The 26,029-nt window shown below is 39.4% G+C and overlaps 1 protein-coding gene across 2 annotated transcripts in view; it reads left to right on the top strand.

Moving 5' to 3' along the window:
* Positions 1-26,029, top strand: part of ZFHX4 (zinc finger homeobox 4) — a 155,374-nt gene that overhangs the window by 25,810 nt on the left and 103,535 nt on the right. For both annotated transcript variants that reach the window (XM_009940519.2, XM_075415980.1), the window contains 2 exons: positions 1-455; positions 1,581-2,083. The exon at positions 1-455 is cut by the window's left edge and continues 2,169 nt beyond it. In XM_009940519.2, the coding sequence (XP_009938821.2) occupies positions 1-455; positions 1,581-2,083 (958 nt within the window). The remainder of the gene's footprint in view (positions 456-1,580; positions 2,084-26,029) is intronic.

Here is a 26,029-nt window from a genome sequence, read left to right as displayed (position 1 = left end):
CAACCTCAGTATTCATATGCAGTCAGACAAGCACCTAAACAACGTCCAAAATCTTCAAAATGGGAATAGCGAGCAGGTGTATGGTCACACAGCCCCGCCGGCTAACGCTGCCCTCAGCGGCTGTGGGACACCATCTCCATCCAAACCAAAACAGAAGCCCACGTGGCGCTGTGAGGTTTGTGACTACGAAACCAACGTGGCAAGGAACCTCCGCATTCACATGACCAGTGAGAAGCACATGCATAATATGATGCTCTTGCAGCAGAACATGAAACAGATCCAGCACAACCTGCACTTAGGCCTTGCGCCTGCTGAGGCAGAGCTCTACCAGTACTACCTAGCCCAGAACATAGGCCTGACCGGAATGAAACTGGAAAACCCAGCAGACCCGCAGATGATGATCAATCCATTCCAGCTTGATCCAGCAACAGCTGCGGCTTTGGCACCAGGACTTGGTCAGTATCTCTTTGTCTTGTCTTGTTAGTTTGTCTCCTAGTAGTACCAGCCCTCCAGCTGAAGATGAAAACCTGTCATTTTGTTTTGCTCGTCATCTTGCATCAAGCTTTGCATGTAAAAGCTAAATCAGTCATACGCTAGGTAATAGTTGCGGGAGTGACAGGAGCATTGCAAGTTCAAGCAGAAAGTGGTAAAGGAACCCCACCTGCCCTGGCAGGCGCTGCTTCAGCCCCTTGACCGTGCCCGCATCCTTGCAATCCCGTTTTCCTCTCCTCCACCCCTGTGTGCAGGGCCCACAGGTAGAGAATGAAATTAATTGTTTATGTAATGAGGTGCTATCAAATTAACAAACTAGAAAAGATAAAGGCAGTTCTGTTTTCTGCAGTTTTTAATTATCTGAATAAGTCAGCATTTTCAGGCAGGAATGCAATCTTTTCTTTCTTACCTGACAATGCACCTTTATAGTTAGCAAATTGTCTGTATTCCAAGTGTAAGAGGAGGGCAAATTGGAATCAAATGCTCATGTGTGAGCAACGTACTGTTAATCTGTTACCTAATGGTACAGATTTGTACTAAAAAGAGTTCTCAAACTTTGTTCGGTTCTAATGTTTTCTTTCTAATGTACCTAAATTGTCTCAGTGTTTTTCACTGGGTGTATTTTAAAATTAGGAATGCTAAGATCTCATACAAAAAGTAGCTAAATTAGTATAGATATGCTTATCCTAATTACTATATTGTAGATGTATATATCTTGACCTACCATTAGCATCATTTAAAGGGTATAACAAAACTACAATTAGTGCTGTGTAAATTAATCTAGGCTTTTAAGTTACAAAAGCATTGCTGTTTTGTTATTTTATTGATCAACTTTCATGCCTTTGAAAATACAAATTCCAGAATGACATCATGCCCAGTAGGAGTAATTAAAGCTATCTGATGAGGGAATTTAGAAGTTGAAAGGGATGATTGTAATTGATCCTGATTCAATCCTATTACAGCTTTTTATAGTTTAAGCTCTAGAGAAAGCAAACTCCTTGTCAAGGCTTTATTTTACGTATTCCTTTGTGTGTGCTGTGCTTGCTGGTCTCTACTTTCCCATTTAATTTTTTTTTTTTTTCCTGTAGTAAATAATGAGCTGCCGCCTGAAATCCGGCTTGCCAGTGGTCAGCTAATGGGTGATGACCTGTCCCTCCTTACTGCAGGAGAGCTGTCACCTTATATCAGTGACCCAGCGCTGAAGCTATTCCAGTGTGCTGTTTGCAACAAATTCACCTCTGACAGCCTGGAGGCCCTAAGTGTGCATGTGAGCAGTGAACGTTCGCTCCCTGAAGAGGAGTGGAGGGCTGTAATTGGAGACATCTACCAGTGCAAGCTCTGTAACTACAACACTCAGCTCAAAGCGAACTTCCAGCTCCACTGCAAGACTGACAAACATATGCAGAAATATCAGCTGGTGGCTCACATTAAAGAAGGGGGCAAAACTAATGAGTGGAGGCTGAAGTGTATTGCCATTGGCAACCCAGTTCACCTAAAATGTAATGCCTGTGACTACTACACCAACAGCGTGGATAAATTGCGCTTACATACTACCAATCACAGGCATGAGGCAGCCCTGAAACTGTACAAGGTAAGCCAGCGACAGCAATTTCAGTTGGCACTAGGTAGACTAGGAAATTTACCATTTCAGTGCTAATCGAACAAGACTTTGATTCATCAGCAGAATAAATGTTTACTGAAGATGCGTATAATTGAAGGAAAACTATGCAGGCTAGTCAGGGAGGAGCGTTCCCCGTGAGTTGTGTTGATTCACCTCAGGCCTGTTTAGGATGTACTTTCTGTGAACACAGGGAACATGATTTTTTTTAGAAAAAGTTCTCTCATAATAAATGACTAGAGGGGGTTACATTTCTTGTAAACTTTTCAGACTTTGTCCACTACATTTGGATCAGAAGCTTGACGGAGATTATGGAAAAAGATGTTTTTTCCATACTGTGCATAGGGAAGGAGATCACTTTCTGGCATGTGTATCTGTTTGCAACCATAATCTATCACAGCCAAGTTATTTTACATTGGTATTTTCAGTAAGAACATGCAATATGCCACATTATTACCAAGGATATTCAAAAGTAAGCACTGTCATCCTTTTGTCTGCCCTTCTTTTCCAAGTCAGTAATGATTTTTCACAAACGTGAAAGGGTGTGGTGTAGATAAATATGTTAGTAGAATGGCAACTATATTTTTATCTTTAGTGGAAAAAACTATGTGGATATAATGAATATGTGGGAGTGATGAATACCATTTATTACACAACTTGTCATGACTTTTTCCAAACCCTAATTATGGGGTAACGTATTTTCTGCAGTGTGTTTACTGAATTGGCTTGATTGTCTGGGTTCATGTACAAAATATAACACGTTCATTTCCACGATGAATAACTTTGTAACTTATTAAAAACTTCTTTTGTCTAGGGGATATAAAAATTCAGGAAATATTGCAAACCATTAGTCACTATAACAAGCTATAAATATGATTAGAAAATCCATTTTGCAAGAGTTATCTATTGATTTGTACTAGAAATCTGTGATAACTAAACTATCAGGAGTCATCTGCTGATTACAGCAACTATGCTGGTTTTCTAATCATGTTGAAAATGTGTACACACGGAACAAATACTGAAAAACCTCAGCAGGCCTCTAGCTTAAGCAAGAAATAACATTTTGTTGGTGTTCAATCATGTTCAAATGGTTGTTCTGAGCTAACACAGGATGCAAAGGCAGTAACATGGATCTTCATTTTATAATCTGATAGTTGTAACCTTGGCAGATCCGCTGTGGACAAAAATGGCAGTAACACAAGATTGGGTCTATTATATTGTTCCACAGTGCTGGCTGCTCTGCTAATTTAATCATGTATTTAATTCAAATTGCATTTTTCCGTAACTTTAGGGAGAAGGTGTTTGTCCTTGTTTATTGCATTTTTTTAAAGATCCAAAGTACTGTTCTGAAAAGTGCCAAAAGACCTGAGAGTCTAGTGACACAGTTAGCTTGCCTCAGCAGCAAAAATGACTTCAGAAGTTCCTGCTCCTTGTCATGCATGAAGAGGTTCCTTGCTCCCTCCAATTGCTCTGATTGTGGAGCCACACTCTAAGTATTTTTTTTTTTAGTTATCTAAGTTAAACATAGTTGGTCCTCATCTCTCTTTTGGAGTTTTAGCCTGGATTATTTCAATGATCTGTTTCATAATGCCGCCATTCAGAGAGATGTTGCTGTGAATTGTGTCACAGAAAGGAACGACAGAATGGGAGATGGTAAGGCAGAGAGCTTTTCTCAGGTGGCTTCAATGCCAAAGCTTTGGATACTGTTGAAAATAAAATGCCAGATGCTTATTTTTTTAATAAAGCTATAGGCATAGCTATGGAATTGCAAGGTACAAAACATCTACTCAAAAGAGCACCATCTCTTTACTCACTTAACCGGATCCCTAGAGAAATCTTCATCAAATATGTTTGGGTTTGCAGCATGTGCTACAAAACATTTGATTTAGCATACTAAGGGAGCGAGTCTCAGCTCTTAGCCCTCACCTCCAAAAATATCCTGCTGATAAACCTGCTTTTTCTGCCAGATCCTGGTTTGTTAGATTGAGCAATTCAGTAGCGCCTATCCATTGCCAACCTTTTGAGTTCAGTCTCTGACATTCCAGAAGGAATGCATAAGCTCTTAGACATCCTTTAAGTTTCATGTCCTATAAAGAAGGACAGTTGAAAGTGTACTGCTGGTAACCATAGGGTTCCAAGTGTCCCAATACAAGTATTTTTAAAGATTTTTCCCTAGGATTTCTAGTGAGAATCTTAGCTTTTTAAAAAGTTTCTGTCCCTTATGTCATCTCAGAGAAGCTTGGAAATTTGAACCCTGCTAGGCTTAACAACTCTCAGAAAGCAGATAGCATGTACATAGGCACACAATATTTTTATATAGTCTCATTTTAAGGCTAAATTGAAGGAGAGGAATGACTTATTTAAAATATCAGCTGGGATATTAGTATTATTATTTTTTAAGATTTGGGTTTGGCAGTACTACAATGTGTTCCAAATAACCGAAATGTTCTAGATGTGTACGCTTTATAACAGTATGTAATGCCTTTGTATGTCACCCAGAAAACTTTACTTCTAATTGTGGGTGTACATTCAGGCCTCAAGGTGGAAATAAATGAGGTTTTGAAAGACTGTAAAATTATCTGCTAGCAGACTTGATAGTTTTGTCAGGTCTTGGTGAAGCTGTTGACACCAAGAGAGCTGTAAACTTTTTTTCTCTTGATACATCAGATAAACTTTTAGAGCACCTAAGGAAAAAAAAGAACATTAATTTGTATGAATAATAGATATATGCCTTGGGAGCGATATCGAATATTCATGAATTGTGTTTATATTCAAGCAACTTCTCTAACTCTTTTAAAATTAAGGTGCTGTGAATATGGTTTGGCAATAAAAACTTTAACACTAAAACCATCTGAAAGCACAGAAAAAGAATCTGTGACTTTGTTCCTTTGCTTTGTCAAGTGCCTCAAAGTTTTTTCTTTAGTCATTTATATTTATTTAAATGTTATTGTTTTGTGAATTTTCTTTTTATAAATGTTGCCCTAACAGCTTGATTTCTTTTCCTGTGCTTAACTATTGATGGAATAAAAGGATGTCTTTTCATAACCGTAGCTTTTAAAGCGATCATGAACATCAGAGCTTCTCTTCTGAAGCTGTATAATTTTAGACAGTACTGAAATGTCACTTTTAGAGTTAGATTCTAAATGTGGCAAAGTGAAACCTCTAGCTGTTTTCTAAGTTATTTAAAAAAAGAAATGGCCTGATTGCTCCTTACAGAAGTGCGGCATTCAAATGGTGTCGGTAATGCGGCTGCTAAGAACCAGAACAAAGATGGCCTTACCCTGAGTGAACTCAGCTTGGCCTAAATGAATTTCCCAACGACTTACATCAGGAATTGTGGAGCTGGATATTAGCAAATTAAACCATAGGAAGACTTGCAAGTCCTTTGCAGCATCCATCAAGAAGCTTTCAATGACTCCACAAGTAAACAGAGAAAGCCTCTATAGCAACAGAGTGCCTTTGCAGTCTGCAGGAGGAAGCATTCAACTTCTGCAGATTCGGGAAGCTGAGGCAGGACAGTGATCTCTCTCTGTGGATATAAAGTCCTTATAGCTGGAACTGCTCTTAAGGAAGCCATTTTGTAGTTTAGTCAAATAGCTTTTGGTTCAGGGAACCCCATGTATTATGTCCTGTGCTCATAAAGTAGTTTCCAAATACTTTAGATGAATAAATAAATACAGGGTAGGCTTTTTGCAAAGTGAACTGGAGTGGCTGAAAAGAAGTTTTAGTTAACCAGGTAACTAAATGACACGATCGATTTCTAACCACAAATAAATATCTGAAGTTAGTTTCTGTCATATATGCAACTATTCAGGAGCTTGGGGAAAGTGACAGGCAGCAGTTAGCACACTGAAACTCAGCTGTGTGAAAACTACCTTGGTTTTCCCTTTATTGGCAGAATATTGATCCATAACACTATTAATGCTATGATTGTCAGTTCAATTGGATAGATCACTGTACCTCTCGTGTTCTCAAATGACAAATATATTACCCAAAAGGAATGACCTGATTTCAGTTTAAGGAGGTTAAAGGTTAAAGGTTAGTTCAAAAGCATCATCTGCCTAGCTGCTTAACTTTAAACTGATCAATTTAATGAAAATCTGTTTTGCAGATGGTGTTTTAATGTCTTTGGCAGGATTTAGGCAACTTTAACATTAGACGCATACTAGTAAAAATTATTTCTTTATTTGACCAGAACAACACCTTTTCTTTTATGTTTTAAGGTAAAAGGCATGTGGGATATGGTATTTTGGCAAAGGACCCAGAAGCAGAAGTGTTGATGATCTTTCCATATGGCCTCCAAAACAGAATACCCTTAAGTCTATTGCTAACGATGACTGTAGAAACAAACAAAGCTGTATTCATTTTTTACCATAATGTTTTACTTTGAACCCATAAAAAAGACTTTTAGTCAGAACTGTCCGTGAAAAAGGCTTGTCTTCTTTGCCTAGGGTGGAATGCAACATTAACATTTTTAACCTGGCAGAGCATGCTGATGGTTTCTCTCAGACCTTGTGTTTGTAGATCAACAGTATTCTTTTTCCTACCCACAAATCGGGTAGTAATTGTGTTACTTAGCTGTAGATACCATAAATAATAAGGCAAATTAGTCAATCCAAATGGTAAATTTTATCTGATGGAGGTTATGTGAATAAACAAAGAATCAGATCCTCAGGAGTGTAAATCAGAGCTTTGTGTTTATGTGTATTGAGAATCTGGCCCTCACAGTTTTTATCAAGATAATTAAGTTTCAGCACAAGCACGTCTTTCTGTTTTCAGATGTATGCAATTCAATAGGAATTTCTTGGGCTGCTAATGCAATACTATTATACATTAGCTTTGTAATTAGCTAGGACTCTATCCCTTTGCTGAAATACGTTGTAATATTACACACACGAGCATAGTTTGCATTTAGCAGTCATGAAAGTGGTGCCCTTTGTTTCACATTGACCTTCAAACTTATTTAAAAAGGAGTTTACAATGAGCCTTTGTTTTGTCCACAAATGATCATAAACAGCTTTCTAAAGAGCCCGATAAAATGAGATAATCACAAATGTATAACATCACATATTGAAAGGGTGGAAGAACAAACGGGGCTTTTACTATATTTTATAGGATGGATTTATAGTCTGTCTCTGGGTCACTTAGGGCCAATAATGTTCACGGTCAGCCGCTTGGTCCTGCTAGCTAGCATCCTCTGCAGGAAATGCAAATACCGTGCAGCACCTGCTCTTCAGCTGGGGTTAGGCACTGCTTTTTTAAAGTGAGGTGTCCACTTCTCTGCTGGTTCAAAGTCAAAAGCTTAATTAGACTAGTTGTTTTTCTGCTTCTGTCATCAGTGAAGCAGAATAGTCTGTCTGGATTCCATAATGCTGTTTGCATATTTGGATTTTAAATCAGCCAGGGATATTCAATGCTTTGCTCATCTTTGTCACGTGCAGGAGGCAGAAGTGGGATTTAGTCCTTAGGTAACTTTTAGTGTAACAGTTCCCCAAGGAGCACTGCTTGGGTTTTTCTCATTATCCTTTTTCTGGATGAAAGCATCGTTGTTAGGAATTAACAACTGAGGCGGGGGGTGTGAAGTACATGCAAACAGGGACGAATGGACGAACAGCCCCAATCACTTTGTTTGCTTTACTCTGTTTGGCATGAAATGTTGATATTTGATCAGTCTGGGATTAACAGAAAATCGCATTCTTTTCATTTCAATTGTCCTGCACTAACTTTTTAATTTAAAATCAAATATCCTAGATATGTGCCAGTCCAATTATTGAACTGTCATTGTCCCAGTATGATGGTAAAGGAGGTCAGGAGACTGCGCAGCATTGATTTGCATAAAAATCATTGTGGAAAGGAAATTGGAATATGTCTGCACATCTGAGGAGCCAAAACATGTTTTGTTTAATCTTGTTCTTGTTGTAGGTTTAGGTGAAGAAAGCTGTTTTCAGTGATAAACAAAAGTTGTTCTAATTTGTTGCTAAGCATAAACCTCACTATAGAAGATATTTCGATTTTTATAGTACTTTCAGGTTTACGGCCATTTAAGGTTTTAAATGTTTTATGAAATTTAATTTCCACTGCACGTTTTAGTTACTGTAATTTAGATTATGCTGTTGTGCTTACGTGTATAAAGAGAAACGAATCTTCAAAGAACCCATTGTGTAGTCAGATATACATAGCTATACGTAATGTATATGCCCACTGTATGTACTTATACACTATAGAAAAGTATATCCATTTTTAAAAAAAAACAGTTTTGTGCTAGCAGAGTTGTAATTTCAAATCTAATATTTTTTATTTTAAATCTAAAATGGAATAATAGACAAATAATTTTTATACTATATTTCATGTGTACTCTATTTGATATTCAGATGTTGTCTGGCTCTCACATAGTCCTACATAATAGACCTTGTAAAAAATAGCACATATTATATTCAGCTTATGGTACACTGCTAAGGCAGAAAGGTACTCTCAAATCACGGTTTAGAGAATCCCCATGTTCTTCCATTGAAATGCTGTCCAGGATCCCAGTCTGCGTGCTGTCCTGGATGAGGATGTGTAAGGCTACTCTTTGAAGCAAAGCTGTACCAGGCTATTTGGACACGACTTGCAACGTGCAGCCTACCTGGTGGAGCCCGAGCTCGTAGCTCCTCTTGCAGAGCAGGAAGAGTGAGCGAGGAGAGCAACAGGAGCATAAAGAGGATCAGTTTCATTTATTCAGTATACTCAACACATAAAATGGCTGTATAACAGCCGGTTTTTGTGCCTGGAGTTCTTTCATTCTAACATGAAGAGAAATATATAATTATTTCTGACTGAGAGTCAAAGTAGAGATGCAGTGTACAGTGTATGTAAGAGTATTATGTCAATGTGAGCGCATGTGTACATGTGCATAAATAGATCGCAGCTATGGATTTAGTTGCCACTCCCTCCCAGCCTTGCAACATAGAATTTCTTGTTACCCTTAGGAGATTTGAGCTGATATTATGCAACTCATTACAGGTGTCTTCTCTAAAATTGTAATTACAGTTTACCAGACTCTCCCAGGTGGGATTTTTCTCCACCATCTCTTCCACCTATTAAACAATGAGGACAAAAAAACAAAAAAGACTGAGACATTACAGGAAAGTTATTTTTTGACATGCATATGCGTACTTCACAGAATCACAGAATGGTAGGGGTTGGAAGGGACCTCTGTGGGTCATCTGGTCCAACCCTCCTGCCGAAGCAGGGTCACCTACAGCAGGCTACACAGGACCTTGTCCAGGTGGGTCTTGAATATCTCCAGAGAAGGAGACTCCACAACCTCCCTGGGCAGCCTGTTCCAGTGCTCCGTCACCCTCAGAGGGAAGAAGTTCTTCCTCATGTTCAGACGGAACTTCCTGTGCCTCAGTTTGTGCCCAGTGCCCCTTGTCCTGTCGCTGGACACCACTGAAAAGAGCTTGGCCCCATCCTCCTGACACCCACCCTTCAGGTATTTGTAGGCATTTCTAAGGTCCCCTCGCAGCCTTCTCTTCTTCAGGCTGAACAAGCCCAGCTCCCTCAGCCTCTCCTCGTAGGAGAGATGTTCCAGTCCCCTCACCATCCTTGTAGCCCTCCGCTGGACTCCCTCCAGTAGCTCCTCATCTTTCTTGAACTGGGGAGCCCAGAACTGGACAGAGTACTCCAGATGAGGCCTCACCAGGGCAGTGTAGAGGGGAAGGAGAACCTCCCTCGTCCTGCTGGCCACACTCCTCTTGATGCATCCCAGAATGCCATTGGCCTTCTTGGCAGCCAGGGCACACTGCTGGCTCATAGTTAACCTGTCGTCCACCAGGACACCCAGGTCCCTCTCCGCAGAGCTGCTCTCCAGCTTTGCTATTGCTTTTGCTAAGTAATTCAGGAGAAACTTTCCTTTGGTCCATACATTTTTCAGTCCATCCAGACAAAATGCCGGAACTGGGAAACTATAGGAGGGTTGATGGGAATAAAATCTTAGAGACCTCATACATACAGGACTGAGTTTTGAGCTGTTCGATATACAGCTCTTGAGACTGTATTAGCTCTATATGTGTTTGTCTTGGTAGACAGACAAATTAATTTTCTGCATTTATTTTCTTTCTTCTTTGGAGTACCACTGGAAAAATGATCCAGTCAAACTTTTTAGAGAAGGGTAGTGAAAAGACTGGTGTGAAATGCTGAGTAATACCAATTCTGTTGGTTTTTGGCAAGAATTGGGCACAATGCAGGAGACATATTTTATTGGATAAGCTTCCTTGTGTATATTTGTGGGCAAAATACCATACAGTACAACAGTAAATAGGTAGTAATTATATTAAATATGGGAAGGGTTTTTATGTTAATAAAACACAAATTACAAGTGGTAGCTTGTAAAAGTTTCGGGTCTTGGTGGTCTGTCTTTTAGACTTGTGTGCTTAATACAGGCAGATAGTGCAGAATGATAATTGTACATCCTCATGCTGATATATAAAGAAAGTGAAGCTTTTCTAAGAACTGCAAGACCTTCACTTTGCGGACAGCCGTGAAGGAGGATGTCATGGAAGTAACCCTCTTGGTCTGCAGCAGAAGGTGCCAGCCCTGCAGTTCTGCAGCAGACAGATACACAGAGCATTGTGCACCATAGCCTCAGGGGAAACTGTATGTGCTACTCTCCCTGTGGGAAGGAAGGTATTAAGATAATCTTTAGCTCTTAAAGGCAGGGGGCATTGAAGGAAACAAAAATCGAGCAAAGGTAGTCCTTGAATGATGAAGTGTGCAGATTCCCATGCCTGGGGCATCCTATTGCAGTAGCAGTGACAAAAACAGAATAAAAAAAGGTTTTGTCATATACGAAGAGTATGAGCATTACTCCTTGCTTATATGCATGAGCAGGAAACTACATATTGCTAATGGAAGCCATGAACAGTAATATCCTAATCTTATTCCAAGAGTGGATATTTGACCACATGAGCTGCCTAAGAGATAATATCATTTTCTTCTATTTAAAACTGTTATCCTAGAGTGTTTATCAAACCATTCTGTTAATATGATTCATGTGTCTGAAATACATGAGTATATAACTGCTGGTTTGTTGCTGAATTGTGTGCAGGCAGCCAGGCATTATGGACACTATTCAGGAGTCAGCCCAAAGAAGAGTGTTTCTTTGAAATCTCTGTTCTCCCTTGTAAACTCTTCCAAAGAAGAACATACACCACTTCCTTACACTGCTCCTGCAGAGAAGAACTGTAGAGCCACCTCTACCCATAAAATCAGCACAGAATCTGCTGTTCGGGGAGAGTTTGTGCCCCAACTTTTTATAGAAAAATAGGTTACTCTTTTTCAGAGAAAGTTCAACATCAGTCCTGTTGTGATGACCCTGTTTAAAACAAAGGCTTACAGTGGAAACTCTTCTTGCCAGAACTTTAGCAGGAAATGCCAGTGTTCTATATCATCTTGTTCTAAAGTTGTTTGGCACCTATGGAATTTTTCCATTGATATCCTAAACTTGTGATTGGGCCTACAGCAGCCCTTGCTTGGGGAGTGAGGGAGGTCAGTTGTCTCCAAATTGCTTTATTAAGCAGGAAGATGTTTTCCATGGGAAGTCCTCAAAAGGTGCATCTGCTCAAGTATCAGTCCAGGTATGACTGAAGTTATCCTTATGCTAAATTCAAAACTCTGGGTCCTAATGGCAAAAGAGAGGGAAGGACACTTCTTTTTATTCAGAGAATCATAGAATCAGAGTATCTAGAATTGGAAGGGACCCATGAGGATCATCGAGTCCAACTCCGTGCTCCTCGCAGGACTACCTAAAACTAAACCATATGACTAAGCACACTCCTTGAATTCTGACAAGCTTACTGCTGTGACCACTTCACTGAGGAGCTGTTCCAGTGACTGAACACCCTCTCAAGGAAGAACCTTTTCCTAATGTCCAATCTGAACTTCCCCTGACATAGCTTCATACCATTCAAACATCAATGTTCCTATTTTCTGTGTAACCTAGGCAAAAACTTCCTTTCTGGGAAATAGATTGAGGCAAAAATATGAAAGTTTTCTGACTGAATATACACTTTGTGAATGACCAGAAACTTGATGTTTTTACAGCTGGAACAATGAAACAAAGTCTAAGGAACATCTTAGTATTCTTGCTCTTTGTGTCTGCTAGTGATGAAAGCATGGAAAAAGGCTTGCTTTACTACTGAAATGAGACAGCGTTTAGTATCTAAATGTTACTATTTTGGTAACACCCTTTGGCATTTGCAGATATGTGTGCAGCTAATGAATGACTGGAAATTAGGAGGAATGAAGCTGGTGGAAAAAATGAGGCCAAACTGCAAGTGTTTCTGAAAACCTAATGTCCTTATTTGTCCAGGAACTTCTGTGACTCGAAATCTTTGACCCAGGAGGAAGTCAGGACCCTGCTGGGATGTATCAGAGCAGGATCTTCTGAAGTCAGCTCTCAGGTGACAAAGATCATAGGCAACAAAAAAATAGTTTAAGACTAATTTTACTGAATTTGTCACCTAGAGTCATTGGGAAGATTCGAAAACAATACTCTGTTGGCCCCTAGGACTAACCTTGTTGCAGATGCATCTCAGAAATAGCTATTGTACCTAAATTTCGGATATCTTTTGTCAGTTTTTGACTTGCTAAGATAGTCTCCTAGGCAATGATGAATGGGATAAGCTGTCAATGTGTTCTGTCTCCTTGTTCCTCTGTCCACTGATATTTCTTGTAGCATGTCAGGCTTCACAAGTATCTTCATGACACTTGAATTTCTGTGGCTTATAGAACTCAAGGGGTGCAAATCTTTGGAACTAGTCATTAGGACTCCTGACAGGTATTTGTGAGGAAGAGAAGATGCTTTCTCAGTTAGACACTTTGTAGTCTTTTTGAATATGTTGGGGTTTTTTTTTTTCATTTCTTGAAAAACAGAAATAGGTTTGTGGGATCATCTGTGACTCATCATATTACAAGTAGGATCTGGATCCAGAAATCTTTCTAGGGTGGTTTTTTTTTTCATGAGTTCTCCACTGAACAGCTCAAATTCTGTGGCCTCAGCTACCTCAAAAGTATCACACAGATGATAAGGTTTACCTAAAGCATTTTGGAATATAAAAAGGACAAGAGAAGAATTTTGGAATATAAAAAGGACAAGAACTATGCTGGTTTTGAAGAGCTGTATGTATGTAATATTTTTTATGATAAGGAAGAGAGATGAGCTGATAATCAATAAAAGGAGAACTCTGAAATCTCATGTTACAGAGGTCAAGCTTGTATCCCAGTTCCCTCAGCTTTTGTGCTCTGCAGATACGAAGGCTTTGTGCCTCAGTGTTCACAACAGGAACTAAATAAATATCTCTCCTTTACTTCTAGTAGTTGTTTGTCCTAATAGATTTAGAAGGTAAGCTCAGTACTATCTGGACTAGGAAACAGAGCATGGCCTTGGGGAAAAAGAAAATACGTCTCTAACTGAGCAGAAGTGAGTGAGAGGTTGGCCCCCAATATGTTTGACATTCTAAATGGACCTTACAGAAATGTAATTAAGCATACCACTTAATTTCTTCACATATGTGAAGAAATATCTATCTTTCTTTCTGTCTGCCTATATTTATCTGTACACGTGCTTAATACAGTGTCTGTTACTGGGAGGAATCAGAGACAGAGTCTGAAGTTCATGCTCATGAGAACTTTAAAGAGACAGATATTATCCAATGCTAGTGTTAGGGAGGAATTCACAGTTGTTGGAGACTGGGTTTCTTGCATAGGGGGTGCAGTGGGGAGAAGCAAAAAGGCAGGTGTGCGTGCTTATAGAATTGTACACTTCCCAAGGGTGTAAAGAGAATTTAAAACTGTGTGCGTCCATACATACCCCAGGCTGTTACTGTCACCTGCTATAATACTATACAAAGGTCTATATACATTAGTGTCTGTCGCAGTACAGGTTGGATTTCCATTTCTGTTCTGATTTCCTTCTCCCAGTTACTCATAATTTTCTTATAGATAATTTTAGGGCTGAAATTGTCAGAATTTGGTCTGGGTGTAAAGAATATATCTTTCTTCTTTGGAGCTGCTTCTGAGTCACTTAATCATGAGATATCTTTCCAATCTGTCCTAATGAAAAATACTCCATTGAAAATAAAGTTAGTCAAGCAGATTTCTGCAGTGGCTGTCTGTAAATGAAGAGAACGTTATTTTAGAAGCAACAACACATTGATAAGCCAAATATGCATTCATTGTCCTATTACAGTAAATTATACCATTAGTCTACCTTATCTAATCTCTTTGCTTTAGACTGGCTAACAATTGCTTCTCAAAGCACTGCAAAAAAATCTTTCATGGGTCAATATGAAATAATGGTGCTGATACAGGAAAATTCTTTTTCTACTTGTATGTTCTCTGTAGTTAAAGAACAATGAATTAACATTATATAAATTCAAGTATTTTTTTTTCCCAAAAAAGTGGTCTTTGGGTGATTTTATATGTATGCAAACATCAAATCAGCTTATAAACTGAACTCTTGTCTCAATCACATGCAGTGGGAAGGAGTTCCACAGGTTAATCTAACCTGCATATAAATATAATTTTTCAGCTTTTCAAAATTTCTGTCATTCAAGTTACAAAGTTTTGTTTGTTTATTCATCTGGTAATAGAACAAGAAGGATCTGGTGTTCTTGTTTTATGATTTTTCTATATAATCTTTATAACTTCATAATAATCTTTAAGATTATTTAATTATCTTTCTATCGTGTCTCTTTTTTGCGTACAGTATTAGTGCACCAAAGAATTTCAGTCTATTCAGTGTTGCTTTTAGTGGAAGTTTTTCCACATTTCTGCTAATCCTATCACTGATGGCTGAACTCCTACTCCTGCTAAATTTTTCTTGAGACATACAGGTGTTTCAGAACTGAATATACTGTTCTTAGTGGAGCTGTATGATTTTACTATCCCATGCCTGGTGCATCTAAAAATGTAACTTTTAAACGAATCCTATTGCGTTCTGTGCTGGAAATATGTTGCCTTTCATTGCATGTCTCTTCCTATGCCCCAGTTCATGCTGATGCCTAAGTGTCCTAGAGTGGTTATTTTTAACTTAGACACCAGTAACTTGTTTGATTGCCTCAAGTTTTTCCTTCTAATATACATTTTCTTGGATTAATTTGTCAAAACTGAATTTCACCTGGCTGCTCAGCTAGCTTTAAGCCTCTCTGGCATTCCTGATGGTTCGTTGGCTGGTCTTCACTGGCATGAATTCTTTTATGCCCTCTGCAAGATCAGTACCAGTTTGATGTTAGAAGACCCAGAGGTAACTTTTGTTCTGTTAAATGGCCTGTTAGTTCCTCTAGCTTATTTTCTATCTCTGTCCATTTCTAATCCATGACTTTTTTGCCTCTATGTTAGGTGCCTACATTAAGTGGTTAGGCCACTTTCTGCTTAGTTAGCTGAAAGAGAAAAACTCCAGCTCTGAATTACCCCATGAAAGAATTAATTTCCCGCTAGTATTATGAGAGTGAGGGGAAGCAGCATCCTGTTTACCCCTATGTCACATTGCCTGTCTCTTCAGACAGGTGCCTGTTGTATCTTTCCCACATTTACTGCTATATGTAGTGACTTGGGGTGCAAATACCCGAAGGCAGTTAACTATTCATTAAGCCTAGAGAACAGAAATAACTAGTTAGCCATCTATCTGCAAATATTTAGCCCAGATATTTGTTTGCTGGTGCAAAACAGAAGATGTTTCTGGATGTGGACTACAAGGCTGAGACATAACTCAAATGGGCTTCTTTGCAATGTGCTCTTTTTATACTGTTCAGTGCTAACTTCAGTGTATTATTGATTGCTATTAAGGTACACCATCAAATACAGATGGGACGTCTGTTTTGGCTGAACTCATACTGTGGGAGCTGTGCTGACTTTTGGATTGTTCTGGCCTTCATGCTGTTTGACATTAAAACTTTTCACATTAGGGTTTGGAAGAGGAAGAAATATATAGTAACCAAGTTACTTTGTATGTAGTTTGAAGTAATGTGCAAATATGACGCCAAATGCCCTCCTCACCAAGTCAGCACAAAATTTGAAATGAAATACTGATTTCAGAGCAAGCCTGGAAGTTCCTGGTTCCCTGTGTCAATATCTACAAACACTAGTTTAGAGTAGTTACCACTTGAATTTAAATTAGCTGTGCTACCTGCCAGTAGTGAAGGAAGTGCTAAAAGTGCAGGGATTAGGGGTCTGATTTTCAGAAATGCTGAGTGCTAGCGGCTCCTGTTGATTGCGTGTGTTTAGGATCCCGGGGTCCAAGGTCATGCTGAGGCGGTGACTGGCTCCTCTGTGCTGACTGCCAGCCTGCTTCCTTGCACAGCCCCCTTGGCTGGATGTATTGGCTAGTTCAAAATACACAAAAATTGCATCAGAGGATCAATTACTGCTGAAATGTCACTGCTGAACCCTGTAATACTGCTAATTAGTTAAAGCAAAAGAGGCATGCTGATATGTATTTATCTTGGCTGTAGCTCACCAAATGTCTTTTCACAAAATTAGGTTTGAAATACTTTAGATTCTCCTCCTCCCTCTTTCTGGAAAGTTAAAGTACATAACTGTTGCTTTTTTTCCTTTTCTATTTCCTATGCCCCTGTAAGACAAAATACGTGTAAATGGTTCTCACTACCTCCAGCAGTTTGCATCTTAGAATAGTTTATGTCTGTCTGAAACACTTAAAGAGGGTATTAGTCATTGAAGAAAACTTGAAATAAGGAAACCTATGACAAACACACAGTCACAGGACAACACTCTCTAACCTTGGCTCAGCTCCCTTTCTGCCTTTAATGGAGCAAAAGAAATTGGCGATTTGACTCAAGCTCCCTGCCATGAGGGAGGACAGGGTTGCTCTGCTCGTGTCAGGGAGTCCCCAGCTGGCCGCCAGCCAGCTGTGTGTGCACTGTCCTTCCTACCGTGTGCCACGCGCGGGATGTGTCGGCAGAAGGGCCAGTGAGGGCCAAAGCTAAAGCGCACATGAGTGTGTCTGTGTAGAGCGTGGGATCCCCTCTGCACGGGGAGCCGTGAGGAGCTCCTGGGTAGAGCCGGCTCAGGGGGATGCTGGTGACTGCAGGAACCTTTTTATCTGGGACCGAAAGGCAGTGGCTGCTGTCACAAACTTTAGCGTTGGACTGCAGTCCTGCATTTTGATCCCTTGCTCAGGTAGGTTCCATTTCTCACATGCTCACCTTGCAGGGAGCCTGGCTGGGCTTTGTCGCTGAGTTCTGGGCTTGATGAACTACTGCAGTTGTCTCCAAGCACCGGTTGTTCTTTTCAGTTGCTCTCACTCACAGACCCCTTCCCCCAACTTTTCATCTAGCACTTAGTTTTTGGTAAGGTTCATTTCCTCAATTTAGCACAAAGATAAGATATTCAGCTGCCAATAGCACAAGCGGAGTCCATGAGAAGTTTTCTTTAGTATGAAATAGGTCATATTGTCAAGCAAAAGTGTAAACATTTGCAAAGATACAGGAATAATACAGGTTTTTGACTGGTTGTGTGACTTTTTATCCTCTAGAATTTGTTTGAAGCTTTAAAAAAAATGTTTGTTTCCTATTATAATTGTGATGAGAGGAAAGAGATGGAAAGAATGTGGGCCAAATCCATCTTTGTTGTAGTATTGCTATCTTGGTAGTGTTACTCCAAGAATGGAGTTGGCCCAAGAGGTTTCCAGAATGACAGCATTTCTTAACTCTGTCAATTGACTGGGACATGGCTCTCCTGTGGTTTGACTACTGTGGTTTGTCACTGCTGTGAGAAATTATCCAGTTTAAAAAGTTCTGTTATTTGGGTAATTTCTTGCTGAAATTGATGGTTACTGTTTCTGGTTTTCTCCTGAAGTTTATTTCTAGGGTTTTTCCATTTGTCTCTGGTGCTCTAGAGAAAAGGCTACTTACAAAGGAAGAGTAAAAAAAACTGCTCTGCAAAGAGGGTGTGAAAAAGAGGGGAGGATCTGAATTTGGAAGTGTTTTCCCTCTCACTGAAACAGCTCCCCTGTTCGACACAGAGTGTGTGTTGCTAGAACGAAATCCACCGCCTAATTAGCTTTTACAGATCAAAACAGATTACTGGGTATTGATAACCCTGACATACTTTGTGAGCGTACACACTAGGTCGCCTCATCCATAGCCTGTTTCTCCTCCTAAATTATTCCACATTTGTGAGCATTTTTCAAGCAGCTACTATTTAAAACCAGAAAGCCTCCACCCTAAAAGGCCCCAACCTGTCAGAAACATTTCCTCTCTTGCCTCAAGCTTGGAATTTCACTCCAAAACGCCAGCTCCCTCAGGACTGTGCATAGTGTCATCCTTGCCTCGTGGTTTACTCTCTATAACCTCAGTTGCACACACATACGGCCAGTGTTTTCCACCTCACCACATTCTTCTTCTTCCTCCTCTACCAACATCTCTACGTGTCTGTTTTCACAGTGTCATCTATGTCTGGAACGGTGTCATTTCTACAGTACTTAGCCTGATTTTGCTCTTGCCAAGCCCCAACCTCCTTTATATTTTTTCTCTTTTCTGCCAATAATCTTTTCCATTTTCTCTTGTGTATACATGTGTGAGTGTTCATGTACATTATCAAATATGCATTTCTAATTGTATGGGATAAGTGGGATAAAGGTTTTATTGTCTCGAGCTCCAGTTGGCTGTGTTGTTTTAAGTAATAAAGACAGAAAAAGGTATGCTGAGAATCCCACAGGAAACTATCATGCATTTTGAACCTCTGCATATTTTGCATTAGGAAAAATATGTTAGAAATTTGTAGAGTGCTCTTTAACTGTATCAATACTCTTTTTTCATATGACTGCCTGTACCAAGCCAAGCTCCACTAATACTAAGGGGAAAAAACACTGCTGTGACTTTGTGACTAATATATTTTAGAAACGTCTTACACTTTTCCTATAATAGCTTTTCCATACATAATAGTGTTTTAGTTTGAAGGTCTGACATCTCAAGGCCTATCAGAGCTAAAAACAAGTGCTAGCATTCTTCTGGAAACTTCCCATCTCCTGTGCTATAAAACTGCTTTTTCAGACTCACAGTTCCTAAGATTAATACATCATTGGTAGAAGGCCCATCCTGGGTGTTGGCCCAATGTAATTTGAAAAAAAAAATTCCATTTGAAAGGAAGCAAGCAAAAAAGACTTGATGGTGGTTTGCAACAAAACCAAACTAATGACAGCTTATTAAAGCTATCTAGGATGAAAGTATTAATAATAACTACCATTGGAGACAATTTTAGGTCTGGTTTCAAGCACAGAGATTATGTTGACACCATCTTCTAGGACTGACTTGAGACTTCCCTGAAGACCACGCTCCTCTGCTTTCCACATGACAGGTACAAAAGTGCTCCTTTAGGGGTCAGAGCATTCTTTGTGAAGGCTGCTGGGCCAGTGCTGTGAATCCAAAATCACACAGGCAATCCAAAATCTTCCATATGGCATCAATGAGGCTGGGATGACAGCAAAATGCAGCATAAGAGCTCTGGACCATGGTCTTCCATTCTGTTTTAGGCATAATAGAAATAATTATCTGGCTATATAAAGGTGTCAGACCAGGGATCTGATATTCTCAACATATATGCCAATGGGACTCTGTGTTATCATCTAGAAAGGGTTAAGATTTGCCCAACTCAAGTGAAAGCTAAATCTTCCGTTGACTTTGGAGGCACTAAGATTTCATACATGACACATTTAAATATATGCTAATAGAGCTTTGTGTATATGCATGTATAATATGTATCACGAGTGTGTACAAATGTTTCTGTACATTTTAGCCAACTATATCAACTGTGTTTAAACTATCTAATATGCAGCTGTCTAGAGTGAATGAAATAAACAGTCTGGGTGGTGCTAAAATATTCAGGGAATTTAATTGGGGCCTGTTCAGCACAATTGTGATATTGAGAGATTTTGTTTCATTTATCAGGTGTCTTCCTCTACTGTAAAATCATGGCTTTTTTTTATGTTACATGAGTTTTCAGCTACAAATGTGTTACATTATGAAACTGTGTAAAACAGACTAAAAAGTGGGAAGTGTAAGAACAGATAAGCTAAAGACTTAAGTGCTTTGGGCTAACTTCTCTTACTAGCTTTCAGAGATACAGAGGGAGACTATATTTGAAACTGCTCATCAGAGCAAAATGACTGTTTTAGCATTCTTGGACATAATATCAGGCTAACTTGCCTCCTGACTGACATCCAGAGCATACTGTATAATTGCCAGCCTGCTTCTCCGAGTGCCTTGAAGATTACATTTTTTTAATGTCTCAATATTAATAACCAGATGTGATCTTCTTCCTGCCCAAGGGTCAAGCTAGCTGGCCAGGTCAGGCTGTTTGTCTGTGTGCATAGACTGTGAAGTCTATTCAGAATGACAGGTATGGGGGGGGGGGTTTATGGTGTTAACCTCAAGACCACCAAAAGGGACTTCTCCCTGCTGGGAACAAAGACCAGCAGGAGCTTCAGCCTTTTTCAGTACTCCTGGGATTTTAACCAAGTGAACAAAAGATGATGCACAGCTGAAGAAATGCACTTCACAACTGATACATAATTTAAGATGCTCAGTTACAAACAACCGGATATGTATTTGTGACTTCATTTGAGCATGGTCCAATTATCTGCAGTCAGTTAATATTTTTGTACGCGTAGTTTCTGTGTGCTGCTTTATACATTGAGAAAATGCTCAATTGCTGGTATTTGAATACACGCTAGCCTTGAAAATAGCCCTAACACTGCAAGAATAAATGTTAAAACACCAGCAGTTGCTATGAGGTGTTTTGTGCCTCCTAGTTAATGTTTGTCAGTCTATGAGTACAATTATTTTACAGTGGATAGTATGATATAGTTTTGTTAAATATGTGTTATAAAACTATTTACTCCTCCCCCTCTCTTTTTGTTATGTAAAAAAAAAAAAAATCAAAAGAAGCAGCTATTTGTTTCCTAATTGATTTTCTACGTTAGTTGTTCATTGAATAGATAAGTACTGCCTGTGATATTTGATTACAGAGCAAGGCACCCATTTAACCTTCCGTTCTTTCCTGGCCAGGATTTCAAATACAATACAGCATACCTCCCTTAGGCTCAGTAGGATTAGACTGCTAGCAGTAATCCCTGATGCTATGAAATAGACCTGATAGAACTTCAACTCACTTGTTTAGGATTATGCTCATGAATTTCAACTCATCTAGTTGCATTAACCCTTTGGGAACTTATATGGGTTATGCTGCTATAAATAGTAATATATATTATAATAAACAGAGGTAGATACATAGCAAAACCTATTAACTTGTTCTAAAGAACTGACTTTTACTTGTTCAAAATGTAAAATTCACATTGAAATTAATTTAGACACTGTAGTACAAATCCTCAGAGTTTCTTTTAATTCTAATATTCAGAAGTCTCCTGCAGTTTAACAGTATCTTTAAACAGTTCAGTCTCAATTTGTGCATTGAATTTTAAAAATTATTTTAATGAATTTTAGTTCTCATGATGACGCTGAAAGGGCAGAAAACTGGTATCTGCTAACTGTAGAGTGTTGGTGCAGAATCTCCCAGTATAATGACTTGAATGCAAGCATGGTCCTAGGTTAAAGAGGAGGGATACTGGTACCTGGGCTATCACTTTCTGGCTTTTCTGCGGATAGCAACAATTCTGATAAGGGCAGTTGTGCCTTTTGATGACTTATGCCCTGATCAGAAAACAGAGTGAGAGTGCCAGACCATTTCTGATGGACCGCTAGACAGCTGGCAGGCAAAAGCGTTGTAATCGCTGCAGACTTGAACCACTCTTTTGAATTGGTGACTTCTATTTAAATGCTGATTTTTAATCTGGCCAAATCACCATAGGGAATAACCCTGTACTAGCAAGAATAAGGAACAGATCTTTTCTGTTTTCTTGACTTTCATTTTCAGGATCCTGAAAACCATCAATGAAATAAATATTGTTTCTTATTATCAGTCTTTAAAGTGTTCAACCTTTAGTGGAAATGTCCATTAAAGATTCATGTGTGCAACCAATTTTATTAATTATTGAAATGAATATTTATATATATATGCTTTACAATATTTGAAGTCAATTACAATTAAAAAATGTGGAGAGGTTGACTTGGGAACTCCAACCTACTCTCACTTTCTTGGCAAAAGATAGAGTCAAATTAGGACTGACTGAATATGCACTTTCAGGCATCAGTTGGTGAAACTACCATCCCTTCAATATACCTGCATGTGAAATTGCTGTATTTAAAGGCAAGATGACAGAGGATCAGTGCTGCTAGCTGCACTTGATGACACAGGCATCAGGGCATTTTTTTACCCCTTAGACACTATTAAAGGCATGCCTATTACTGTAGATCTGTCAGATACTCTTGATATGCTTGCTGATAAAGGGGTATTGATGAATAGCTGAAGGCCATGAGAGCAATAAATGAAGTTACTCTTGAGTGACTCCTTTTTTTGCAGGAGGACTTGGGAGTGGGGGCAGTTTGGGGTGGTTGTTCATCAGCCCAGAGGGTGCACTCATGTGCTCCCATGTGGAGTATAGCTGAGTTTTAGTCTGTCACCCTTCTTAATCAACATATGTCCAAGGCAATTACAGGAGAATCATCTGTGCTTGAGGTGGGGGTGTCTCCAAGATGCAGATGATTTTCATCTGTACAACTATTTCATCAGACTTGGATGGTGAAATCAATTGTTTGACTCAGTATTTTGCCAGGCTTGGGGTTTGGATATACCAGCTGTGTTATAAAATGAGGTCATGCTGGTGGGACTCAATAGTTACTAGAAATGGCTGAGGCAGCATTGTGTAGCTGTCCCACAGTTCTAAGCCTTGCTGGATTCTACTTTTGGCTACTGAGGTAACCCAAGGAGTGATAAGCATGCCTTGGTCATTAATATATGGCCAAGTACTAAATGGATTGATGTGGCTTCTCTTTCAAGTCAGCTTCTCTCAGTCCTGCTGCTGCTGCTCAGCCTACAGTAATTTGCAATATTTAATACGTTTACACTTTTGTGCTCTGTTGGTTAGTTTCGGTTTGACACATGGTAGATTTCTGTTGCCTGATTGATTGCAAATGTACCATTAGAAACTGGCTATTCTGTGAATGCTTGGTTTACACATTCAGGAAGTTCTTTCCTCGGAGATTCTGCAGTATGCATTTAAACATAGCTGTTTCTGAAACAAATTCCTTGCTTAGGTCAGCAGATTTCATTAGTAGAAATTCATGGAAAACAAACAGCCAAGAGGTGGGTCATGTAAGGAACTAATTCAGGAATTTAAGATGAATGTATCCAGTATTTTCCAGTTCTCCCTCTGATACTTTAATTCTAAACACAGAACTGAGAGGCCCACACTTTGCCACCTTCAGATTTGATGAGAAAACAGAGGTAAACCCCTGAACTTTTGGGATATTTGAGCTGCCAGGAATATAGCTACATGTCCATTAGCCAATACTTCTGACAGTGACTGCTTTGCAGCTGTTATCCCTGACCTATTCTGACTCTCACAACTTGTTTCTAGCTGCAGTTTCACTCTGTTTCAACCCATAAAGATTTAAATGAGTCAGACCCTGATTTCCACGAAAATCTCACTTAACTTATGTCATTAAAATCAGCTAGGGGTGCCCTGGGCTTAACCTCAAAGATGCTGGAAGCTTGTGTTTTCAGAGAGTGATTAGCAAATGCAGAGTCTGCTTTCTTACTTTCTTGGTCACAGTTGTAGTTTTCGATAGTTCCACCACATAGCCAAGTGCATGTGTCTTTCAGATTCTTACAGGATAAAGGGAGTAACAAATGTCCATGGTGGGAAAGTTTGTTCTTAGGCAAAAAGAAAATCTGATGGCTTAGATATCAGTACTGCTTATTAATGTGCTTTTACTTGGCAAAGCAAAAAAACATGGCTTTTGTGTGTGTGTGTGTGTGTGGGAAGGGAATCTTATTAAGTCTAAATAAATAGACTGTAGGAACCATGGTAATACTTTACACTTCTGTAAAGCCTTTATTCAGAGGCTTTCAAAATGTTTTAACGATGTTAATTAAATTCAGTGCTCCTCCATTCTGTTAGCCTAAGTGCATATAGGGCCATCTTCATGTACATACCGGTAGACTGGAAAGGAGCTCATGTTTAGCTGTGTGCAGCAGCATTGCACTGCAAGTATTTTCAAGGCAGGTGAAAAAAAAAAACAAGCTATGTTCAAGTGAAACTGCACAGGGAATTGCCTGTAGGTAGGCAAAACATAATTACAAGCTGAAATTTGGCCAAGATATTTGTCTTAACACTCTTCCTCCTTTGAAAAATATGTGCCATTTGCTTAATAACTTTATTAAGTATAAGCAGTTATAAAATCTGTTCTTTATTTCAACCAAAAGAAAACATTTCCTAACAGGACAGTGCTGTTAAAACACCAAGCTAGGGCACTGACTCATTACTAATTTAGACAGAAAGCACCATCAATGAATTACCAAAACTCTTTTTTTGTAGCACTGGTGTTTTCCTTGGAGATCTCTCCTCCAAGTACTGACCCTGCTTTAGCCTGCGAGATCTGAAGGGATCACAGCACAAGGTGGTATGGCTTAGGGCTGTATATAAAATGATGAAGCACAGAGTGAAACCCAGCCATGTGCTCCCTTTACTTGACACTGTAGTAGGAGAGGGATGTGGCATTCAGTGAAACTCAGAGCTACTCTTGTTTTCTGCAGTAAATAATCAGCCTGTGAAATTCACCACTGCAGTGGGGGGTTATCTGGATAAACAGGTTATCAGGATTTTTAAGAAGGATAAGGGGACGAACATTAATGATGTTTCTGATTGTGTGGGCTAAAACAAAAAGATACAAGAACGTTTGGTTCTCTATTATTATTGTTAAAGTCAGGGTATAAACAGACTGTCTTCTAGGGTCAACCAAGGATCCCTCGTCACACTGCACACTCATTTAGGCTCTCTAAGGGCTTGTGTTTGTACCCTGCCTTTCAGTGAATCTGATATTAGCTACTTGCACAGACAGCATGTCAGAATAGCTGGGCCAAGGGTATGATTCACAGTGTTACTCCCGTGTTTCCATCTCTCTGTCTCCCTCAGTGACTGTTCTCAGAGGACAGCATTAGACTTCAAAAATGAATATGAGAACTGAGTGTTTCAAATGCAAATAAGATGCCTTTCCATTGGCAATTTTAGTCTTGCTGAGGCAAGGTACTACTCCAGCAGTAAACAACTGAATCTGCATGTCTGGGTTATTTTGGTTTTTAGTTGTCAGCTTATCACTCAGCATGGGAGAAGAGTGTCTGCACTGTAATTAGTATTTCATTTACTTAATTTGGAAGTACAAACAATAGACAGAAAGGGCCATTTGGAATCACAGAATCACAGAATCACAGAATAGTAGGGGTTGGAAGGGACCTCTGTGGGTCATCTTCTCAAAGAACATGACAAAAAGTTTCCCTTCAGATGAGCATTCATAGTCCCTTGGACTTGCATTTTCACATTTGAGTAATAATTCATCCGCATTACTCCATAGGTAATTTGATATCCTAAGTACAGCATGTAAAAGTACAGACTTTGAATATGGTTTTTAAACTCGGGTGACTATTGGAAACACTTTATAGATCATTCTAAGAGCAGTTATAGTTCAGCAGCACACAGCATCTCTCCATGTTTTTAGGAAGAATGACAATTTTATTCCACCTCTTGGAAGAGGACAGGGTATCTGCTGCCTGACTCCTTTTATAGCTAGTTTCTACAGAATCCGCGTGGGACCATGGAAGATATAGCTTGGCTCAGGTTACTGTTTTCCGTTGTAGTTTTGTCAGCATCACAGTAACATGTTAACTCTGTGTGGTAGCCGTTATTAATCGTTTGGTGCACTCTGCTCTGTGCAAGGATTATGAAGACAAACTCCAGTGTTGTGAACA

The sequence above is a fragment of the Opisthocomus hoazin genome, chromosome 3 (genome assembly GCF_030867145.1).
Source record: "Opisthocomus hoazin isolate bOpiHoa1 chromosome 3, bOpiHoa1.hap1, whole genome shotgun sequence".
NCBI classification, from domain to species: Eukaryota; Metazoa; Chordata; class Aves; order Opisthocomiformes; family Opisthocomidae; genus Opisthocomus; species Opisthocomus hoazin.
The sequence above is the reverse complement of the archived record's forward strand: the minus strand, read 5'-3'. Positions and strand labels throughout refer to the sequence as shown.